Source organism: Bos mutus, chromosome 13, assembly GCF_027580195.1.
Source record: "Bos mutus isolate GX-2022 chromosome 13, NWIPB_WYAK_1.1, whole genome shotgun sequence".
In the NCBI taxonomy this organism is placed as follows: Eukaryota; Metazoa; Chordata; class Mammalia; order Artiodactyla; family Bovidae; genus Bos; species Bos mutus.
The window spans coordinates 9,278,485-9,302,577 of record NC_091629.1 but is presented as its reverse complement, the minus strand read 5'-3'; the positions used below and the strand labels follow the sequence as shown (position 1 = coordinate 9,302,577).

General features: G+C 38.4%; 1 protein-coding gene across 1 annotated transcript in view; it reads right to left on the bottom strand.

Moving 5' to 3' along the window:
* Nucleotides 1–24,093, bottom strand: part of MALRD1 (MAM and LDL receptor class A domain containing 1) — a 576,646-nt gene that overhangs the window by 414,197 nt on the left and 138,356 nt on the right. The window contains exon 19 of the mRNA XM_070382053.1: nt 5,788–5,875. Coding sequence (XP_070238154.1) covers nt 5,788–5,875 — 88 coding nt within the window. The remainder of the gene's footprint in view (nt 1–5,787; nt 5,876–24,093) is intronic.

The following is a 24,093-nucleotide window of genomic DNA, read 5'->3' as shown; positions in this document are numbered from 1 at the left end:
ACTTACAAAACAGACTCACAGACTTAGGAAATGAACTTTTGGTGGCAGGGGTGGGGGAAAGGATGGGGAGAAGAGACAGGGAATTTGGGATGGATATGCACACACAACTATATTTAAAATGGATAACCAACAAAAACCTACTGTATAGCACATGGAACTCTGCTCAATGTTATATGGCAGCCTGATTGGAGGGGAGTTTGGGGAAGAATGGATACATGTATATGTATGGCTGAGTGCCTTTGCTGTCCACCTGCAACTACCAAAACATTGTTAATTTGCTATATTCCAATACAAAATAGAAAGTGCAAATTAAAAAAAACACAGAAAAGTATATAGGCAATTTTTCTTTCAGTTGGCAAAGAGTATGTTGTGATGCCATGTCATCACAGATCTATTCTTCCAAATAACTCAGGTATCTCACCAATAATGTGTTCTGCTGAAAGAAATGTACTTCTTGCTTTTCTGATTGAAGATGGAAGGCATAATGCAAAACAGATACTTCCTCTGGGATAATATTTTTAAACCTGAATGTCTGGTAACAATTCTTCCAAAATAATCTACTCTGAAGGTCTAATTCAAGGTGAAGGGAAAGCTATTTAACTTTGCCATCATTCCGCATCATTATCTACTCTGGGAATAGACAACATCATCACACACTAATGCAAAGAATCATACGATTCAATTGCATGGTTAAGATTGTCTACTTTCCCTAGAAATGTAATTAATCTTGTCTAAACAGCTGTTTCTCTATTTTCCTCCTGAATTAGATTTAAACCGAGAATCTCTGTCATCAAAGTACTGAAACAAAGGCAGTACAATCCATAATTGAGAATGGATTTGAAAATTATTAGAAACAACCTGAAGTTAAAAAATGAGAGAAGAATGACCTAAAAAGAGCAAGTAATAATCGTCTGGGATTAAGTGGAAAGAAACTAAGCTTGTGGCATAAAAATTATTCAGGAAAAGTAATAAAGATTTGCAGTTAAGAAGCTCAATCATTTGAGTCAAGGACATGGCAGAGGTAATGGAAAAAATAGAACAGATGTGAGAAATATTTTGGGGTTGAGAGTTAATAGGATCTGCAAGGGGGCAAGTTTAAGGGGAAAGCCAAAGATGACTATGGTATTTCAATCCTAGGTTGCTAGAAAAAACTGAGTTCATCCAAAAGGAATAAGGGAGATACGGTGGAAAGAGTTTGATTTTTGAGGAAATGGGTAAAAATGAAATAATCTACTTCACTTTAGCCATTTTTAGTATAAAATAAAATTACAGGTTACAAAACTGTATTTTGGACATGAGGTCAATAGTTTGTGGTTTTGTTTTTTTTTTAGTTTTTATTTGTTTTGTTTCATTAATCAAGAGGGGGAACATGCCATAGATAATGTTTATACTGAAAGCAAATCAATGTAAGTGATCCTACATACACTGATCCCATCTCAGCTAATGTGATGTCATGACAAAACACTGACTGATAATCATCAAAAGCAATATTTTTATTAAAAGCCTAATTTTTATTTTCATTTTCATCTTATAGTAAGATTACATCAACTTCCTTTATGAGACATATGGCTTCATCAGATTCTGCAGTTTCAACCTAAAGTTTCTTTTGTTATGAAGCCAACATGAAAACCACACAGTTCAGACAGTCTTTAAAATTCCATATTTTTATTCCAAAATGTAAACCAGAAAATTGGGACTAATGGTGTGTAACTGATATTTCACATCTCTGCCCTTGTTTCTGGCAGCTCTTTCCTCTCCACCTTGGAAACATCAGCCACAGAACACATGCAGCAGTATAATTAAAGCAGCAACAGTGTCCACAATGCCTTGGTTCTCTTTCTGAATTATTTATTCCCTTTCACCACTGGGGTTACAGCCATTCTCCCTAAGCTAAGAATGGGACGTGATTTGGGTACTGAGATCACACACCTCAGGTGAAAATCTCATTACAGCTTTCAACTGTGTATTCTCATCCCAGTCATCTACGTTCTTTAAGTTTTGTTTTTCAGATCCCTCAAATGGAAATCGCTTTTTCTTCCTTGGGAGGTGAATGCATTTGATGAGCAATATAATAATAGTGGTAAGCATTCTGATCCACAGAAGAAGACTGCACTCTGACATTTGATAGCTACACAGCCTTAGACTGGCTATCTCCTTCTCAATGTGCTCCACAAAATTGGGATAACAAACACATCCAACCTATTTATCATTCAAGGTCTCTTCAACCTGTGATGGACCAAGCACTATTCCAGATTTTTAAAAGGTTACAGGATTATACGAGATGATATGGAGAGTGATAACAATATTTAAGGAAGTGTGTTTTTTAATATTTACTTATTCGTTTATGGCACTGGTGGGTCTTAGTTGCGGCACACAGGATCTTCGCTGAGGCCCAGGGACTTCTCTCTAGCTGTGGCACGAGGGCTCTAGAGCACACAGACTCGGAGCTGTTGCGGTGCATGGCCTTAGTTGTACTGCAGCATGTGGGATCCCAGTTCCCCCACCAGGGATCAACCTGCATGCCCTGCACTGGAAGGCAGATACCCAACCACTGGACCAACATGAAATACGACCATGTATCAGCTCCCTTTCTTTTAAGGACTTTCTGTATCTTCTGTCCTTGCCAAGCTCCCCAACTGTAGTGAATACTGCTGTGCCCCATTGTTAGGCTTGATCACTTAACTCGCTCTGACCAGTGGAAGCTAGTAGACACGAGGCCCTAATAAAAGCTTTACGTGTGCTTTCTTTTTCTAACCCTCTGACTTAAAAACAGAATGTGTCAGACAAGGATTTGGTCCATCAGCTTGGGTCCCAGATAGATAGGACATACAGAACAGATATATAGTTTGGAACTACATGGAATTATGGGGCTTCCCTGGTAGCTCAATGATAAAGAATCTGCCCACCAATGCAGGAAGATGCAGGTTTGATCCTCAGGTCAGGAAGATCCCCTGGAGTAGGAAATGACAACCCACTCCAGTGTTCTTGCCCAGGAAATCCCAAGGACAGAGGAGCCTGGTGGGCTACAGTCCATGGGGTCACAAAAGAGTCAGACACAACTCAGTGACTAAAACAATTAAAACAACATAGAATTATATGGAGATATGAACAAGAAGAGTGTATGTTTGCTGTTATTTTTCTATGCCAACTGACACACTTGAGAGCAAGAAATAAATGCTACTGGTTATAAGCCACTGAGATCTGGCTTTCAACAGAGGCTGACATATAGTATCTTACATACCTAATTAATATTTTAGCAATAGTAATAATAAACTAAAATACATAAGCACTTAAAAAAATAGACATCTCTCCACCTATCCACCCATCTATCCAATAGATGCTTATTAAGTACTACTATGCACCAGTTACCGTTTATACTACAAGGTACAGCAGTGGTCAAATAAAATCCCTGCTCTCATGCAACATTATTATGGGAGAAAATCAAATTTGACTATAAGGTGATGATAGGTGTTGTGGAGAAAAACAGGAGATGGAAAATGTCAGGTAAAGAGATAAGAAGAGATGTGTGTATGTTTGAGAGAGAGGCGGGGTATAAGTTGAGAGAAGGTTTTCCTAGAGATTCTCTAGCAGTGATCAGAAAGAAGGAGGTGAAATGGATATCTGGAGGAAGCACATTCCAGGAGGAGGGGAAAGCAGGTATAAAAGGCCTGAGGCATAAGGGAGTTGCAGTAATCAAGGACCACTTGAGAGGTCTTATCATTGAGGGACGTCAATTAGAAGCACATTGGTCAGGACTTCCCTGGTGGTTCAGTGGTTAAGAAATCACCTGCCAATGCAGGTGACATAGGATTGATTCCCAGTCCTGGAGGATCCTACACGCTGTGGGGCAACTAAGTCCATGAGTCACAACTAATGCAGCCAACGCACCTAGAGCCCGTGCTCCACAACAGGAAGCCACTGCAGTGAGAAGCCTGCATACCTCAACTAGAGAGTCGCCTCTATTCACCGCAACTAGAGAAAGTCCATGTGCAGCAATGAAGAGCCAGCACAGACAAAAATTAAACAAATAAATTTTTAAAAAGAAGGTGCTTTAAAAAAAAAGCACAGTGGTAGAAGGTAAAGACAGAGCCATATATGACAGTGCCAGTCATTTACTCCTTGGATGTTATTGTAAGAAGTTTGGCTTTTGTTCTGAATGAGATGGATGTCATAGCAAGGCTCAGGTTAGGGTGACATGAGCTTATGTAAGTTTGAAAAGGATCATTCTGGCTGCTGTTATGAGAAGAGATTATATGGTTCAAGGGTAGAAGCAGAGAGATCATTTAAAAAGCAATCACAAAAATCTATACAGAGACACTGGTGATTTGGACCAAGAGGAGAGAAGCAAGGAAAATGAGAAGTGGAGTATGGATACACATGTAGCTAGTGGTTGATCTAATTTGTTGATGAAGTATAAGCAACTAGAGACAAATTGTCATTCACTGAGACAAGAAGGGAGGCAAAAATTATAGGATTGAGGAGACAATGGGTCATCAAAATTTTACTTTTACACATTGAGGGATAAAAGTAAACTTGTTGAATTCTGATTTTATCTTTGCTGGCCTTCCAGAGAGGGGTTTGACTCTGCAGAGTTCCATGGAAACTGCTACACTGAGGATGATAATTAACCCTGCCAGAATCATGAGCCGGAAAATTGGAGCTGGGGCATGTAGCTACAGCAGAAGCACTGGAATCCAGCCCTCTGATTATGTCTGGGGAGGGGTAGATACTCTGATGGACCATTGCATGTAAAGTTTTCAGCATATGAAAAGGCTCTCCTTGGATTACTGCAATTGATTTTTAAACTACCAAACCTCTGATCACTCTGAGGAGGAGACGGTGCTTCTTCTTGTCATGCAATTAAAAAGTCTACAGTCTCAATCCCAAAATCACCTTCCAAGAGCTTGATATCTACCCCACTAGATCACTATGCACTGCTGGAATGAGTTTCCCTTGGGGCGTGTTTGTTTTAGGTTATTTCCCTAGTTATCTTTGAGATGCTCATTACATCTAAGTTTGGATACTGAATAGGTTGTTAGTATCCAAGTCTGGAGTCCAGCCTTCTTGGGCTTCCCTGGCAGCTCAGTTGGTAAATAATCCGCCTGCAATGTGGGAGACCTGGGTTAGATCTCTGGGTTGGGAAGATCCCCTGGAGAAGGGAAGAGCTACTCACTCCAGTATTCTGGCCTGGAGAATTCCATGGACTGTATAGTCCATGGCGTCTCTAAGAGTCAGACATGACTAAGTGACTTTCACTTTCTTTCTGGAGTTCGGGGTGGTGGGGGCGAAGTTTGAGGATGGAGATATAAATCTGGAATAAATATATTAGTTTTTTAATGGAAAGAAGTCTATAACTTGGAAAGGAAATGGCTGGCAGCAATCCTCAGGAATGTTTAAAGTGCAGCCTGAGAGTAAGACATCACTGAAGGTAACTGAATGGTTACTAAAGTCTCCAAAACAATGTAATTACAAAGCAATCAGTTCAGTTATTATAATTGCCCCCCCCCCCATATGATAGAATTACTGTTTAACCTCGGACACATTTTCCTAATACTTTGAATGGGATGGGATGTATACACAACTGATTCAAACCTCTTTACTATGTTTGCAAAGAGTTTGAAGAATTACAAAGATTTGCAACCTTTTCCAGGGTTAATATATTAAGAGAATAGAGAGAAGTGCAAATACTTTTGGAATATTTCTGGAAATGAAATATTGATTTCCTTGGAAGTTCTATTCAAGTAAACAGGCTTGAAAGCACTCATACATTGAAATATCCTTCCTTACCAGGGTAGAGAGTGCAGTCCATGAATGACAAATCATCAATTGCAATGTCTCCAGTAAAGCCATCTCCCACTGAAGCCTCCACTGAAATCTAAGGACAATATAAGAAACTTGTTGATATTGTGAAGGAAATTCATTTATGGATACACATGGTTGAAAAAGAATTCAGAATTTACCTAAAGACAATCTCCTCTTCTGAACCATTAAAATCATACTTTGTAAAACTCTCCATAAGCAGGCATCTTGTCTCTCTACCAAATACTTCCAGTCATAGGAAGCGCCACACCTTACTGGGCCCATTATATCCACAAAGCCCACTTTCACCCTGCTTCTGGTCAAAGTTTTGATTTTTTGAGATTTCAGTGTATCAGACTGATATCTACTTCTTTATAACTTTCCATCATTAATTCTAGACTTGTCTTGCTTTCCTCCGAGCCTTTAAGGCAAATTACTGAACCTCTGCCCAGCGTTGCCCTAGTAGCTCATCTGTTTCCAAGGTTAAATCTCTTCATCCTTCAAGAAACCCAATTTGTTGCCAGAGGTACTTGCTAGACTGCACATTGTGAAGAGCTTTAAAATTTTTCTCACATCGACCTTATTCTGTAACACTTTATGAAACCGGCTAATCGTTATTAGATCTCCTTCAGAACCACATTAATCACAGTGAACTCAGATGACATCGGTGCTGTTATACGAGCTGCAATTCCACTGCAACTCCAGTAAAATATGAAATACTGACAAACCACGATAGTATATGGCAGATTGTAATTAGGGCTGAGCTTTACTATAGCAGAATTAATCATGATGAATTATTTTAATACTCATGCAAATATGTTGCACACTTACTAGGAATTCTGCTATATAATGAAGAACAGTAAGCAAACTCAAAAAAGCACATTCCCTTTTTCTACTAGTATAGGAATATATGTTTCTGTTTCATTTTTCCTCACAAATGCTATATATGGAAATTGAAATTTTATTTCATTCTTCAAATTCTATCCTCCATTAAAAGTTGTTTCATACATTATTCATGCCCTAAAGAAGATAATTAAAAAGGTCAAATTACTGACTGTAAGCCTCTTGACATCTTCCACCAGCTTTCTAGATTTTCTCCAGAATTACTAGAATTTTCTCCCTGATATGTCACTAAGGAAATTAATCAATTTGGAAAAGGTTTATGCATTCAACTAATGGGCAAATATAGTCCACCTAACACTGCCTGAATAACAGGAAGTCACCTGCTGTTTCAAAATGGATCACTGCAAATATAAAATGCACCCTTATTTTCACCACCAGCACGATTAAAAGAAAACATTACAGGGGGAGAAAAGAGGAACACAATTGTATTCTAATAAACAAACAAAAAGCCAGCAGTCAGAATTTGACAGAACACACTGTAATAAAATCTCTCTTATTTTATAGAAAATAAAAAGAGCAGTTGGGTGAACAGTAAGAAAAAAGGTGTAAGGACTGATTAATAACTATACATTAATTAATTACTAATACATTCATTGGATCAATATTATTGCAATACAACAGAGGACATGGTAACAAGAGGCTCAGAAGATGTAAGTAAAAGGAAAAATTAGGATAAATAAAAATAAGCATTACTAACTTGGCTACACTGCTCATGCTTATCTTGCTTTATTCGTGAGAAGGAATAGAAAATTGATATAATAGAATCTCAAGTCTATGATAAGCACAACTGTACATATAAATATCTATAAGCTAACTATATCACACATAGCTCCATTCAAGTGGGTGGGTGGGCTCAAGTGTCCCAAAGCATTCCTTTTGTTGTCTTTATATAGTCACAAATTCAAGAATTGGCCATTTGAGAAAGTCACAAATTCTCTCATTTACAGTCCACACCAGGTAAGCAGCATTTGTGAGTGGATGCTGTCTATACAAGGAGTGTTTGCATTAGGGTTACTTCACATTACACAATAAGCATTTTGATATTGTTTCTACTAGCACTGTCAGTGGGAAGACACAGATATAATCCATGGCAGAGGACAGTTGGGTCTTGCTCTAAGACAAAAATTAACCATAATTTTTACCTAAATATCTTCAATTTCCTAACCTCTAAATGGTAGCATCCTTGAGAAAGAATGAACAAAAATTTCAAGCTGAGATACTAAAAAAGTCAATTTGCATATATAACTGCAGTCTCAGCCTCTTTTGAATATTTAATTAAGGCAGACATTTAAAAAGCTTACTTGATAATCATATCTTGAGAAAAAGTCATGAATGTTAAAGTTCAATTCTACTTCTGTCCTGTATTTATTTCAGTCTTGCAAAAAGCTTTGCAAATTATCCTTAGAAACTAGTCACAAGAAATAGCAAACCCAAGTGTCTCTATTCTGGAAAATTCACTTTCTCTCTTGGTGTTTTTCCCAGAATAAATGGAAGGCTGTTAAAACACTAATGTTATTGTATGCAAGGCAGTATTGCCACTCTGGACATTAGGGAAGCCAAATTTTCCTCCTAAGTTTCATTAGCACCTTACTGAATGACTTAAAAAGCAACTGAAAATTCCAGTTCGATCTGAATGACCTGCATTATCTGCAGAGGCCAATTCTACTTACATGAGAACTATTACTGGCTTGAAAATTTTATAAAGTAATCCAGCCCTTTTAAGTTGTTCTTTTCATGGGCTGTTGCATGCTCCAAATAAAGATGGAGTGGCCTTGTCAGCTATATTGGAAATTTTAGCTCTAACATAGCCAAAAACTCTTATATTAATAAGCCTCTAGAGACTTGTCTGAATAGATTCTTTTCCATATTGAGGAAACCAAGTTATTCACCAAAGTGTTTACATGATATAAAACTAATCATTCATATGTAAGACAGAATTTAATCATATTTTTTACCAAAATACCTTCAATTTCCTAACATATGCATATTAATTCATAAATGATTTATATACATGTATATATATTATGTATGTACATATATATACATGTACATATGTACATATACACATACACATACTCTATTAACTCAAAGGAAAAATGGAATGGAGTCAGCCTGCCACTTAGTTTAACCACCCTGCATTGGGAAAAAAATTACAAAATTCCAGGATAATATATATCCATTTTTAATATAACTCATCTTCAGAAAGATTTGAAATTCTTGCTTAAAATTTATAAAAAGCACAAATCCTGTGCGGAGCAACTAGAATTCCAATGCATTGATGATAGGAATTCAAAATGATACAGTCACTATGAAAAATAGTTTGGCAGAAATAAACCCGTGCACTTAATGATAAATTAATGAATGACAAAGGAGGTAAGAATATACAATGGAGAAAAGATAGTCTCTTTATAAGTGTTTCTGGGAAAATTGACAGCTACATGTTAAAGAATGAAATCATAACATTCTCTAACACTATATACAAAAATAAACTCAAAATGGATTAAAGACCTGAGATCAGAAACCATTATAGTCCTAGAGGAAAGCATAGGCAGAACACTCTTCGACAAAAATCACAGCAATATTTTTTTTGAAATCTGTCTTCTAAAACAAAAATAGAATAAAAAGATAAACACATTGGGCCTAGTTAAACTGAAAAGCTTTTGCACAGCAAAGGAAACCATCAGCAAAATGAAAAGAAAACCTTCTGAATGGGAGAAGATTTTTGCAAATGATGTGACCTACAGGGAGTTAATATCCAACATATATAAACAGCTTCTACAACTTAACATCAGGAAAACAAACCACCTAATTTAAAAAAAATGGGCAGAAGAGCTGAATTTTCCTAAGAGGAAATGCAGATGCCCAACACGCATAAGCAGAGATGTTCCACATCACTAAGCTTCAGGAGAATGCAAATTAGAACCATGATGAGATACCACCTCACACTCGTCAGAACGGCTATCATCAAAAAGAACACAAGTAACAAATGTTGACTAGGATGTGGTGGAAAGGGAACCCTCCTGCACTGCTGCATGTGTACATGTGCTCAGTCATGTCCAAATCTTTGCGACCCCGTATACTGCAGCCCACCAGGTCCCTCTGTCCATGGGATTTTCCAAGTAAGAGTAGCGGAATGGGTTTCCATTTCCTTCTCCAGGGGTTCTTCCCAACCCAGGGACAGAACCCAAGTTTCCTGCATTGGCATGTGGATTCTTAACCACTGAGCCACCTGGGAAGCCCTCCTACACTGTTGGTGGGAATGTAAATTGGCACAGCCACTATGGAGTTTTCTCAAAACACTAAAACTACCATATGACTCAGCTTATATATCTAAAAAAAAAATACCATATTTCTTCTTGTCAGGCTTCACAATATATGGATTGGTAAGAATTCGGTTTTTCTGGGCAAATCTACTTTGGCATTGTGCCAACTGTTCCCCTGGTTACCAAGAAGGAAAAAAAGTCTTCCCTGTCCTGGCGTTTCTCATCATCAATGACAGAAGAGACTAAATGGTGATGGTTCAGTCCTTGTGAACTTAGTTTAACCCCAACAGTGCTTTCAAGTAGAAAAGTGAAAGTGGCTCAGTTATGCCCAACTCTTTGCAACACCACGGACTATACAGTCCATGGAATTCTCCAGGCTGGAATACTGGATTGGTTAGCCTTTCCCTTCTCCAGGCGATCTTCCTAACCCAGGGATCGAACCCAGGTCTCCCACACTGCAGGTGGATCCTTCACCAGCTGAGCCACAAGGGAAGCCCAAGAATACACATATTGGAGTGGGTAGCCTATCCCCTCTGCAGCAGATCTTCCCAACCCAGGAATGGAACAGGGGTCTTCTGCATTGCAGGCAGACTCTTTACCAACTGAGCTATAAGGGAAGCCTGTGTCAAGTAGAATAGGTTGCCAAATACTTCTTAAAAAAATTTTTTTTTCTTGATGTGGACCATTTAAAAAGTCTTGTTTGAATACATTATTGCTTCTGTTTTATATTTTGGCTTTTCAAGGTCTCAGCTTCACAATCGGGGATCACACCTGCACTCCCTGCATTGGAAGGCTAAGAAGTCTTAACCATTGTACCACCAGGGAAGTCCCAGCAAATACTTCTAAGACAGGATGTTTCTCAAGAAGATACTGCCTGCAGTTGCTGCAGTCCCCATTACTCCCTATCAAACGTAACTCTAAGGCTGAAAGTCAGTTGCCATTAATTATTTTACACCCGAACCAATTCTCTTAATTCACATCCCTTGCCTGGTTTCCATAGGCACTTGGGTTTGCAATTCCTTGTGCATGCTGGTTAGGTTAGAAACCATGAAGGGTCTGAGACTTTACCCTACTTTCAAGCTAACAAGTTAGGCTGTCACTGTTTCATATACATACACTGAGAGAAGATACAAGAGATTGACTTAGAGAGATGGCAAAAAACATCAGCCAGAGAAATGTCTTCCATTGCTTTCCCACTTCCTGCAGGGGAAACATGATATGTGCCAGTCTTTTTTCTGCCTGAGTGGTGGGCTGCATCATAGAAGAAGAACCCCAACATTAGGAGATTCCAGCTGTTAGAAGCTACTGGCACAACTGAAGGACAAGGAGGAGGAGGAGGTGGTGACACAGGAGGGAAGGAAGGGGATGGGCTCTAGGTAGGTTAAGTAACTGTGGAACACAAGCAAATGTCTCAGGGTAAACTCTATGCAATAGATTATTTGCTCAGAAGCTGAACAACACAGGACATACAAAATGCACGGAGCAGCCTAGGTGGGAGGGGAGTTTGGGAGAGAATGGATACATGCATATATATGGCTGAGTCACTGTGCTGTGCACCTGAAACCATCACAACATTATTAATCGGTTATACCACATATAAAATTAAAAAACATTTTTTTAAATGCATGGAGAACTGTCTCCCAATGGGGAAGTTGGACAGTATACTTAATTTGTGGAAGTATGATAATCCCTTCATGTATGTAAAAACTGAAATATTTATCTAAATTCAGCCTCCTTTCCTCTTATACCTCATTTTATACTCTTCTGAACTGAATGAGAGTAACTTGTTAGAGTCTCTCAGAGATGGTTATCCACCTGCTGTTGGCCCAGCTCCTTTTCCACCCACAAAAATCTTTTCCCATGAAAGCTGCTGCTATATTAACAGTAGAGATTTTTTAAAATTCAAGAAGCAAAGAATGGGGTTGAAGAAATAAGGTCACTGAAAACTTCATACAAGCTTCCTTATTCAGATAAAAAATTTTTTCTATTATTCTTCTTGAATGAAAAAGACAGAAACCTAAAATAAAAAAAACTCTGAGTATTCAGGTCACATTATTTGGATTTGCTTTCCACAGTTTTTAAAGGATTGGCAAGCCACAAAGCTTATTTCTGATTCTCTTCTCTCTATACCATTTTAGATGTACAGGAAGAGTCAAAATTTGGGCAAGTTTTTTTCCTCCCTGCCAATTCTTAACAGTGCCTTTCTGGAACTTGCCTAACTAGATTTTAAAAGGGATAAATGTTGATCAATTTGAAATTAATTTGCTACTTGAAACTGGACACATTCACATGCTATATTAGAGCATCCTCCAGGGACTCATCTAGACCATAACCCATTACACATCTCATCAATTATGTGAATGAAGATAAATAGTTCTCAATTTCTCTAGTTCTAAGAATTTATACAGAACCAATTTGATTGGTGGTTACAAAGAAGCATTTAATTGAAAAAAGCCTGGTCAGTATCAGAGAAAAGTGATGCAGGTTTGGAATTATTGACTTAAAAGTTCAGAAAACTGTGGTTTTATTAAAATGATTCAATAAGATATAATAGAATTTTAACAGAATGCGATGTAATACTGTCTGAGTGACTGGTTCACATGTGCCAAAATCATTTAAGAAGCATAGTGTTGAAATTCTTAAAGGTTATCTTTTTTTCAATTAAAACTCATTTTTTATCCTCCATACTATTAAAAATAATATTTAAAGGTAAAGGAGTAGAACCACAGTTTATTATTTTGAAATCACATGCCCTCTCAATCTCCTTGTGAAAGGATAAAGCTCCAAAGCTACCCCCTACCTCCATGTGGGTACTTCTTAAAACTGATGTAGACAGAAAGTGAGAAAAATCGGGTCACGCATTTAAACTCCAACGATAACACACATCTGTCCTTTGCCCTGCTTCCGCATCTCATAATATCCAGCCCGTGATGACTGTGAATTTAAAAATCCCATTTCAAGTCTCAGTTTTAGATTATTACTTCCTCAGAGAAGCCTTCCTTGATCACTCAAGTTGAAGCTATTTTCCTTTAACAACGTCTCATTTTAATGATTTTGTTACCTGATTTGTAAGTGTATTGTTATGCGTGCATTTCAATGTCTGTCTCTTCTTGGAGACTTTAAGGACAAGTGACATGAGGCTCGCTGAGGGACACACAAAGCTGTATGCACCCAGCACCTGCACCCTGATAAGCATGTGGTGAGAGTTGACTATTACAGGGAAAAACCAAACTAATTTCAACTAAAACTATACATGTTACTCTTGATGCCTTACTTTATTGCCCACATTTCCTTTCCTTTAAAAAAAAAAAAAAAACTCATTTGGTTGTGCCCGCTCTAAGGTGTGGCATATACAATCTAGTTCCTTGACTAGGGATCCAACCTGGGTCCCCCTGCTTTGGAAGCATGGAGTCTCAGCCACTGAACTACCAGGAAAATCCCAAGCTGGTGTTTTCTAAATGCAACTTAAGAGAAAAAATAGGCCTCCTGATGCCATTTACGCAATAAACTTGAATGAACAGTCACACTTACATCTCCAGGTATTATTAAAATAAATTCAGATATTAAATACTGGTAACACCTAATTTAGACATCATTTAATCCACTATCTCCTAAACTTGTCTCACCATCAGAATCACCAAAGGTTTCTATTAAAAGTGCAGATTCATAGGACTCTCCTCTGGGGCTTCTGATACAGTGCATGAGAGAACTTGTATTTTTTTTTAATGCTCCAGATGTTTTGATAATTAAGAAAATTTGGGAACTACTAATCCAATCCAAATTCTGTGTTTCAAAGAATAAAGTGGATTCCCAAAGAAATAAAGTTCTTTATAAGATAACTGAGACACCTCACCACACACACATACAAATGCCTCAGAGATGAAAAGTATTCTGCCCAATAACGGAGATAAGACATAGTAAATGAATGCCACTTGAACCAGTTTCTGTCCACACAGTGCTACCAGGAGAATGTAAATTATGCACAGACTTATTTTGTTGCTCAAAAGGAAACTTTTTCCTGAACTCTGGAGGATCTCTAGCTGTATTTTGTAGCTTCCTGTATGTCAACTAAAGCCTTGAAGGAAAAATTATTTTTAATTTTGATATATAAACACCCTATAAATTTCTACTTCCTAAGAATCCATTCTATTTTCTCTAGTTCTCTACCATCACCTATTCTATACCTAAAATTACCACTGCATCTCATAGTCAGCTCTCAGTATTCAAGCTTAAGTGCATTAGGGTGAGCCTCCTTAAATGGCAAAATTTCAATACTGAAACAAAATTAAAACTAGTACAATATGGAAGCCACTTAGTGTAGGGTTCACTTACACCTGCTTTTCATCCCCAAGATTTAAGTCTGTATTGAATTTGTTATAATATTGCTTCTGTTTTGTGTTTTGGTTTTTTGGCCACAAGGTATGTGGGATCTTAGCTACCTGACCAGGGATTGAACTTGCACCCCTTGCATTGCAAGGCAATGTCTGAACCACTGGAGCGCTAGGGAAATTGCCATCCTCAGGATTTTTTAATGTATTTCTTTCTTCTACTTTTTTATTGGAATATAATTGCTTTACAATGTTAGTTTCTGCTGAACAATGAAATGAATCAGCAATATACATACATAGCAAGTTTACTGATAGAAATCAACAGTCACTCGAATGTACTGAAAAGTCAGCTAAATTGGATGAGATTTAACTCATTGCTCTGTCTGGATGATCCCAGTTCATGGAGCCTCTGCGGCAGGTACAGACAGGCGGCCACTAATCAGGGACAGTTGTCCTTGCTCTTAACTCACACCCAAGGCCACAAGTTTTCATATTTGTTAAAAAGACCAAGATACAGAATGACGAGTTTACATTTTTTTTTTCTGGTGGGTAGATGAGCTTTTTAATAACTGCCAAAGGAAGTCTAAACTCTACATATATACAGCTTGCTTTCTGAGTTGCATATTCACATCTGCTGGTTCTATAGAAAATGCAAGTAAGCAATGGCCTCAAAAAAGTCATTAGCTCTAGAGCTTTCTTCATTTTGAATCCCATGGAAACAAAAGCTTCACCTATCACTAATCTCTTAAAAATTAATTTCACATGAAATTGTCTAAGTAAGCAAGGGAAGGTAAGGCACCTGAGAAAGCAATCAGTGGAGGAATAAAAGTAGAAAATCATATGTACTGACAGAATGATGTCATGTGGTAATAAAAAAAAAAATACCACCTAAAGTCTTAAATCCTGCATTAAAGGATCACTTTTAAAAACTAGACTGTTTTGGACACATTTTAGATAGGAGAATGGAAAGTCATACATACAGATTATTAAAGTGTTTCCTTCAGTGTAATTTTAGTATAGGACATTCACTTTCATATAATTCTTAAGAGTCAGAGATTTAAAAGGCAAGTTGCTCTGTCAAACCCTCAGTTTCATGCTCTTTGCATCTCCTCCATCCGTGTGTTAGCGACCTCTTTTCAACCTATTCTGTCAATCCTTCTGAAAATATATATTTTATTTTCACCTCATCAGAAAACCATTACTCCACATCCTACCTGTCTGAGCAAGCAGAAGACCGGTTGTGGCCCAAGCTTGTTTTTAGTATATATTTCTAAACCAAGATGATTGGGAAGAATTGATACAATTCCCAATATACTTTTCAGTTAACAATCAGTGTGATCTGACTCCAGGGTAAGACAAAAAAGGCCTGAAAGCACGGTCTAACTATGCCTTTCTAACAGACCTAAATAAATCATAAAGCAGAAATACTCAAAAGTTACATTCAAATTGGTAATGTGGCAACATAAGAAAAACAAAGAATCATACCTAAGGATGACATACAACATACCAGTCCATTCTGAAGGAGATCAGCCCTGGGATTTCTTTGGAAGGAATGATGCTAAAGCTGAAACTCCAGTACTTTGGCCAGCTCAGGCAGAGTTGACTCATTGGAAAAGACTCTGATGCTGGGAGGTATTGGGGGCAGGAGGAGAAGGGGACGACAAAGGATGAGATGGCTGGATGGCATCACTGACTCGATGGACGTGAGTCTGAGTGAACTCCGGGAGTTGATGATGGACAGGGAGGCCTGGTGTGCCGTGATTCCTGGGGTCGCAAAGAGTGGGACACGACTGAGCAACTGAACTGAACTGAACCGAAGGATGAACAGCAATTCTACTTCTATTATAATATTAAAGTGTATAATGATCTTGTGAACTCCATAGTGGCTTTCTGCAAAGATCAGGACTCAACAAAGTCATAACTTGGGTGTTTTTTTTTCCCCCCTTTTAATTGGAGGCTTTATTTTTTAAATGTTTGTTTTCTCAACTGGAACACCCCATTTGTTGTTGTTTAGTCACTCAGTCATCTCTGACTCTTTGTGACCCCATGGACTCCTCTCTCTATGGGATTTCCCAGGCAAGAATACTAGAGTGGGTTGCCATTTCCTTCTCCAGGGGATCTTCCTGACCCAGGAATAGAACCCATGTCTTCTGCATTGGCAAGCAGGTTCTTAACTGCTGAGGCACCAAGGAAACCCAACAACAAAAGTTGTTTTCATTCTACCATGACTCCCTTGAGTAGTCCAGAGACCAACACTGTGGTTCATGACATCTAAAATATTTATCACCTTGCTCTTAACAAGAAAAGTCTGCAAATGGCTGATACAGATTAAAAATATTTTGCCTGTCAGAATCAATAACAATTAAAACATCCTTTTATAATCTTTCATTTTTTAAACTATGTACTTATTTAAATTAAAAAATGTAAAAATATCTCAACAAATCACTTAATACTAAATAATTTAGACTGAACTGTTTTAAAGCTGCCTTTTTTAGAAACTTAGAAACTTACTTCCTTTCTATCAAAGTAAAGTTTAAGAATCTGTGCTCAATTTAGTTCCAAGCCTGGAAAAAAAAATCTGTTAGGAATATTTGTAGATCCTTTCAATTTTAAAAGCCTTTGATAAACTTTTGAAATATAAAATGTATTTCATGTACTCTATTCTTACATATAACCTGGGGTGAGTCTTACTCTTAGGTGAAGCATACAAAAAGGAAAGGTAAAAGTTTGTGAAAAGATTTTGAAGTATTTGGGAAAATTACAGTGAAATCCATAAAGCCAAATTTTCTATATAGCAATCTTCCATTTTATATGTGTTTGGCGGTTTTAGAGGTAGGAGTATAGATTTTGGAGATACAAATAAATATCAAACTATCTTCCCTAATATTGAAAGTAAATATTTTGAGAATTTAGGAAGGAAGGAAGGAGGAGGAGCAGAGTGAGATACAAAAGGAAGGAAGGCAGCTTAAAAGGATGACTTAGCAGCTTGGCTGTCTCTGTGATGGAACCTCATGGGCCTTCTGAGGAGCTGAATGAAATGGTCTAAGAAACATCCAATCCATTAGGGTAGAAGGAAGGGCTTCATCCCATACTGGTCATGAAGTGGGTCCCAGGGCATGAACTTTCCCACACTCCTGGGCAGCAGCTGTACGAACATCCCACCTCCTAAACAACAGAAGCCATGAGCTGTGGGCCAGTGCAGGCCCACAGGACCTGGACCTGTAATAGGACCCAGGTTCGGGTCCTATTACACCCGAACAGAGTGGTTCAAGCCCTAGTGGAAGTTTATGAAGAACTGGCTGTTACAGCAGAAGGTAAAATAAAATATGTGCCCAAAAGATTGAGAACTGGTGCCCAGGTATCCAAAACAGGGTCCCATTCACCTTAAGTGGGAACTAAGAAACATTTTCCTTCGCCTTATAAGAAATGCAGACCTGTACCTTTTAAGAACATCTAGGTTAATTAATGGAGAAGGCAATGGCACCCCACTCCAGTACTCTTGCCTGGAAAATCCCATGGACGGAGGAGCCTGGTAGGCTGCAGTCCATGGGGTCGCAAAGAGTCGGACACGACTGAGCAACCTCACTTTCACTTTTCACTTTCATGCATTGGAGAAGGAAATGGCAACCCACTCCAGTGTTCTTGCCTGGAGAATCCCAGGGACGGGGGAGCCTGATGGGCTGTCATGACTGAAGTGACTTAGCAGTAGCAGCAGGTTAATTAAGCACTACTTAAGCACATTGATGAGTCACCTAATTTTACCTACTCTGGTTTTCCCACTTTCAACATTTTCTCTGCATGAATCAATTCTATACTTTCAATTACAACCAGTATGTTGATTACCCCAAACCTCTTTTCACTCCATACTTCCCTAAACCTCAGACTTTTTCCCCTCAACCCTAAATTTGAGATTTTTTTTCCAAAAAGAAATGTCCCTCAGAGTTTCTGATGGCCCTCAAAGTTTTAAAATGTCTTTCAATAACTCCTCTTTCTACCTAAAACTTCCTCTCTTTTGCTCTCTGTTCTATATTTCAAATGATGGCTCCTACTGTTGTTACCACCAGAATCTTGAATTATTCTGGACTATTCCCCATCATTCACACCATACATGCAAGCCTCAGTGGCATTACTTTCTAAATATTTCTTGAATCCTTTTCATTCCATCTATATTAGCCCATGTTCCCAGCTTAGGCTCTAGCTGTCTCCTACCTAAGCCGCATACATACACATATACAAATACACACATACACACACACACACATATATATACATGTATATAATTGATTATTTTTTAATGGTAAGCCCTACTTCAAAAATGTTCTCCTCACAGCTAACAGAGTGATGGATATGACAGTGATCCAAAAGTGGACCACTTTTGGATGGAGTGATCCAAAAGTGATGGATCACTTTTGATCGGCTCACTAAACTGATTAAGATCTTCAATGGTGCTCATTAGCTCATGGTTAGTATATGCATTTGTGACCATGACAAGTGAGTCATTCCCTGCTCTGGCTTCTGTCTACCTTCCTCTGCCTCTAACTTCATGCACCATGAACTACAGAAGTGCTTGGTGGTTCTTCCAATCAGCATGCTGCTTCTCATCTGTATATATTTGCATCAGCTTCTGTGGCTCCTTAATCCTGACCCTCAGCCCCAACACAGGCCATCACCTATAGATACTGTATAGATACATAAATCGTACAACTCCTGCCTTGATATCACCATTCCTAGTAAAGATGTCACTCTTCTAAAAAAATAATTTTTATTGTAACTATTTGCTTGAGTATATCTGTCTCACTTTAGAATGTGAGCTCCATGAGGACAATGACCATCCACTACTTGTACTTGTATGCCACCAAGTAGCATAGTGCCTGAAGCAATGGAGGGCCTAAAATCAGTGAACAAATTAATACAGACATGAATTAGCACTTAAGTTAAAATTTACACAGAGAGATTATACTTACAAGTTAATTTTGCTATTTATGTTCCATTTCTTTCAGGATTAATGATTTACTTTTAGTATGCTCAACACATTTTTCTGATATTTAAAAAAAAAAGAGGAACTAAATGGCTATCTCTAAAATATACAACAGTAGAGCTGTTGCTATCTACCAGTGGAATTTGAATTATCTGAAAAGAAATTTAAAACAAACTCTGATCTTAAATGTGCATTCAGTTCACTTCAGTCACTCAGTCCTGTCCGACTCTTTGCAACCCCATGAACTGAAGCACACCAGACCTCCCTGTCCATCACCAACTCCCGGAGTTCACCCAAACTCACGTCCATCGAGTCGGTGATGCCATCCAGCCATCTCATCCTCTGTCGTCCGCTTCTCCTCCTGCCCCCAATCCCTCCCAGCATCAGAGTCTTTTCCAATGAGTCAACTCTTCGCATGAGGTGGCCAAAGTACTGGAGTTTCAGCTTTAGCATCATTCCTTCCAAAGAAATACCAGGGCTGATCTCCTTCAGAATGGACTGGTTAGATCTCCTTGCAGTCCAAGGGACTCTCAAGAGTCTTCTCCAATACCACAGTTCAAAAGCATCAATTCTTCATCACTCAGCCTTCTTCACAGTCCAACTCTCACATCCATACATGACCACAGGAAAAACCATAGCCTTGACTAAACGGACCTTTGTTGGCAAAGTAATATCTCTGCTTTTGAATATGCTATCTAGGTTGGTCATAACTTTCCTTCCAAGGAGTAAGCGTCTTTTAATTTCATGGCTGCAATCACCATCTGCAGTGATTTTGGAGCTCAAAAAAATAAAGTCTGACACTTTCAACTGTTTCCCCATCTATTTCTCATGAAGTGATGGGACCAGAGCCATTAACTTTGTTTTCTGAATGTTGACCTTTAAGCCAACTTTTTCACTCTCCTCTTTCACTTTCATCAAGAGGCTTTTTAGTTCCTCTTCATTTTCTGCCATAAGGGTGGTGTCATCTGCATATCTGAGGTTATTGATATTTCTCCCAGCAATCTTGATTTCAGCTTGTGCTTCTTCCAGCCCAGCATTTCTCATGATGTACTCTGCAAAGAAGTTAAATAAGCAGAGTGACAATATACAGACTTGACGTACTCTTTTTTCCTATTTGGAACCAGTCTGTTGTTCCATGTCCAGTTCTAACTGTTACTTCCTGACCTGCATATAGGTTTCTCAAGAGGCAGGTCAGGTGGTCTGGTATTCCCATCTCTTTCAGAATCTTCCACAGTTGATTGTGATCCACACAGTCAAAGGCTTTGGCAGAGTCAATAAAGCAGAAATAGATGTTTTTCTGGATTTTCTTGCTTTTTCGATGATCCAGCAGATGTTGGCAATTTGATCTCTGGTTCCTCTGCCTTTTCTAAAACCAGCTTGAACATCTGGAAGTTCACAGTTCACGTATTGCTGAAGCCTGGCTTGGAGAATTTTGAGCATTACTTTACTAGCGTGTGAGATGAGTGCAATTGTGTGGTAGTTTGAGCATTCTTTGGCATTGCCTTTCTTTGAGATTGGAATGAAAACTGACCTTTTCCAGTCCTGTGGCCACTGCTGAGTTTTCCAGATTTGCTGGCATATTGAGTGCAGCACTTTCACAACATTATCTTTCAGGATTTGAAATACCTTAACTGGAATTCCATCACCTCCACTAGCTTTAGGGGCTCAAAAACCATTGAAATTCATGGTAACAATAAAAGTTTAGGAAAGCTTTTTAGAATATGATGGGCTTCCCTGGTGTCTCAAATGGTAAAGAGTCTTCCTGCAGTGCAGGAAACCTGGGTTCAATCCCTGGGTCAGGAAGATCCCCTGGAGAAGGAAATGGCAACCCACTCCAGTATTCTGGCCTAGAAAATCCCATGGACAGAGGAGCCTGGCAGGCTACAGTCCATGGGGTCACAAAGAGTTGGACATGACTGAGCTTTTAACATTTTTAAGATATGATAAAACTAAATTTAAGTTTCTTAATAAGAAGGATTTCTGTGACACACAACATGTAACAAGAATTGTAGAGTTCAATTATGAATGAAAAATGGAATTTCTAGAATTTTACAATTAGAAATAGTTTATAGATCATTTTACTGTTCTGATGAAAAAATACATAATTAAAAGATTAAATAACATCCATAAAGTCACTAGATCCCTTAATGGAAAATTTAATCTTTAGAATCCAGGTATTCTAGCTCCTCACTTGATGTTACTTCCATTTTATCACATTGTTTCCCAAGTACTTTCTAAAAAATATTTATTTATTTCTGTAGCAGCACCAGGTCTTAGTTGCAGCATGTGGCATCTTCCGCCTTCCTTGTGGCATGCAAGATCCTTAGTTGCAGCATGTGGGATCTAGTTCCCTGACTAGGGATTGAACCCAGGCCCCCCTGCGTTCAGAGCACATGGTCATAGCCACTGGACCACCAGGGAAGTCCTGCCCAATACTTTTAAAAATAATAATTGGAAAACTACGTTTACTTTACATGTACAGCATAATATCAAGTTCAGTATAACAGCAAAACTATTATGTGTAATCTATTAAAGGCAAAACAATGAAATTTCATATAAAAATCATCTCAAAATAATTGAATATAACTAACTGGGTAATCTAACAGGAAAAGCTCTTATACAAAGATATTTTACTCCCAAAAAGGGAATATATTGAAAAAATAAGATAAATTATTTGTAAACATGATGAAATATAAGTTAATTCATTTTAATCCAAAGCTTTAATTTGAAGCAAATTGGCTTTCGAGTTATTCCCTTTTTTTTTCACAATCTTGTTCTTCATTATCTTACAGTATGCTTCATATCAACTATAATCAATTTTTCATATTAATATGTGCTGAAAATACAAAGGGTCACCATGCTGGAAATAAGTAGGAAGAATATTTGTTTCTAACTAAATTGTTTAAGTTTCTTGCTAAGTTTTTTTTTTTTTTTTTTTAAGCAGAATCATCTTATTCAAACACAATGATTCCCCTTCATCCTAAGAACTGGGATCTGTGAGGAAAAATAAGTATCAGCTTAAGGATGACAAAGTGTTAAAGATAAGGTGCTACTAACTGAAACTGCAGGGAGACATGCTAACTGCTTAACCACCTCATTCCCTACAACACTGAAAAGGCAAGAGAGAAAAGGGTGGGAGTCACATATTCGGATACTGACAGGACTGTATTTACTGAAATTCATCTTCATGCTTGCATATGTGCTTTTGATTATGGCTGATACAGCAAAAACTATAATACAAGAACTAGATCCCTATTTTTCAGTAATTATAATCTAAGTGCTAATATTAGACTGATCATTTATATAAAGCTTATATCCATAATAGAATATTTTAGCTAACTATGTCTAAATAAACATCCCGTTTCACTCTGTGCAAAAAAGGCACACAATCATGTCACTTTGCTGTGATTTGAGTCCAAGAGAACTTTTGTTTCAAAGGCAATTTAGGTTGGTATTTAAGAACTTGAATTGTGGAACCACACTGCAAATCTTAAAAACCTGGTTCTATTACTCAGTGTCTTCAAACCCCTCTATTCTGACTTCATTTTAGACTTACAGAAAAGACACAAAAATAACAAAAAGAATGCCCTATGTCCTTCCCCCTACTTCTCCTAATGTTGACTTTTACTGAGCAACCCTCATTTTCTCCAGGTAAGAGCAGAGTCCTCCACTTAGTAGTTTGGGGATATTATAAAAAGATAACATACAAAATATAGCATCAGGCACATAGAGTGTTAAGCTAAAGTTTTAGCTATGTTTAACTAGTTTCTTTTCTATCTACATGTGTAAAGCTTTGGTAGAAATAGAGGCTAGAAGGAAAAACAGAGGAGGGGAAGCTGCTTGATCTGGCTTTGAGCTGCCAAAATTAATCAGGGTTAACAGCCAGAACTCACAGAAATAGGACTCATGCCAGATTCCCTGTAAAAATAGATCTGAGACAGAGATTTGGGTACAGAAATTTTCCTGGGTGAACTCACCTGGTACCAACAACTGGAGGGGAGTGAGAAAAGGAAGGACTGAAATGGAGGGAGCAGTTGAGTTGTGATGCGGTCACAACAGAGGCCTCAGCCAACCACACAGGGAGCCTAGAAACTGGGCCAGCCCTTCAGTACAGTCCTACACGGAGGCAACAGCACTGAGCATTTAGGCTCTGCATTGACCAGACTGCAGATGTGGGCGGTCTCCAAGGAGAGGTATCCCGTTGGCAAGTCAACCCTCTTGAGGGCATTTTCTAGAGAGAGAATCAGCTAAGCAGCATTAGCTGCCAACAGCCCCAGCACCTGGGGGAGGAGCCCTTCTATCCTGAGGGAGATTTAGGCTGTGGACAACAGTGTCCATGATCATTGAGTCATACAGAACTTTGTGTGGACAGGGCTAATTCATGGCCAGCAAATCAAACCTACATCATCCTTTCTATTAGGTGATAGCTACTGAAAAGATAAATCAAAGTCTATACATTAACGCTCAAAGCCTGTTAAAACATTTGTCTTTTGCTATATTGTGTTTTTGTTCTGTTTGGGAATCTCTAGAGAGCAATCATTACTAATATAACATGGAGTAGGAAGGAGTTAGGGAAAAAGAGAAGCTAATTCTTTCCCCTTTCCTGGAACTCAGACTAAGACACTCAGCATCCTACCCTGTGACAGCATCCACAGATGACACACCTTAGACTGAATATAGGCTGGCCTCCTGTCAACGGGCAGTAGCAGTCCTGACAGTACGTCAGGAACTTTCATGAACAGTGACTATAAAGGTTGGATCTACTACAGAGTATTGAGTCGAGTTCCCTGTGCCTGTGTGTATGTCCTTACTGTAACAGCCT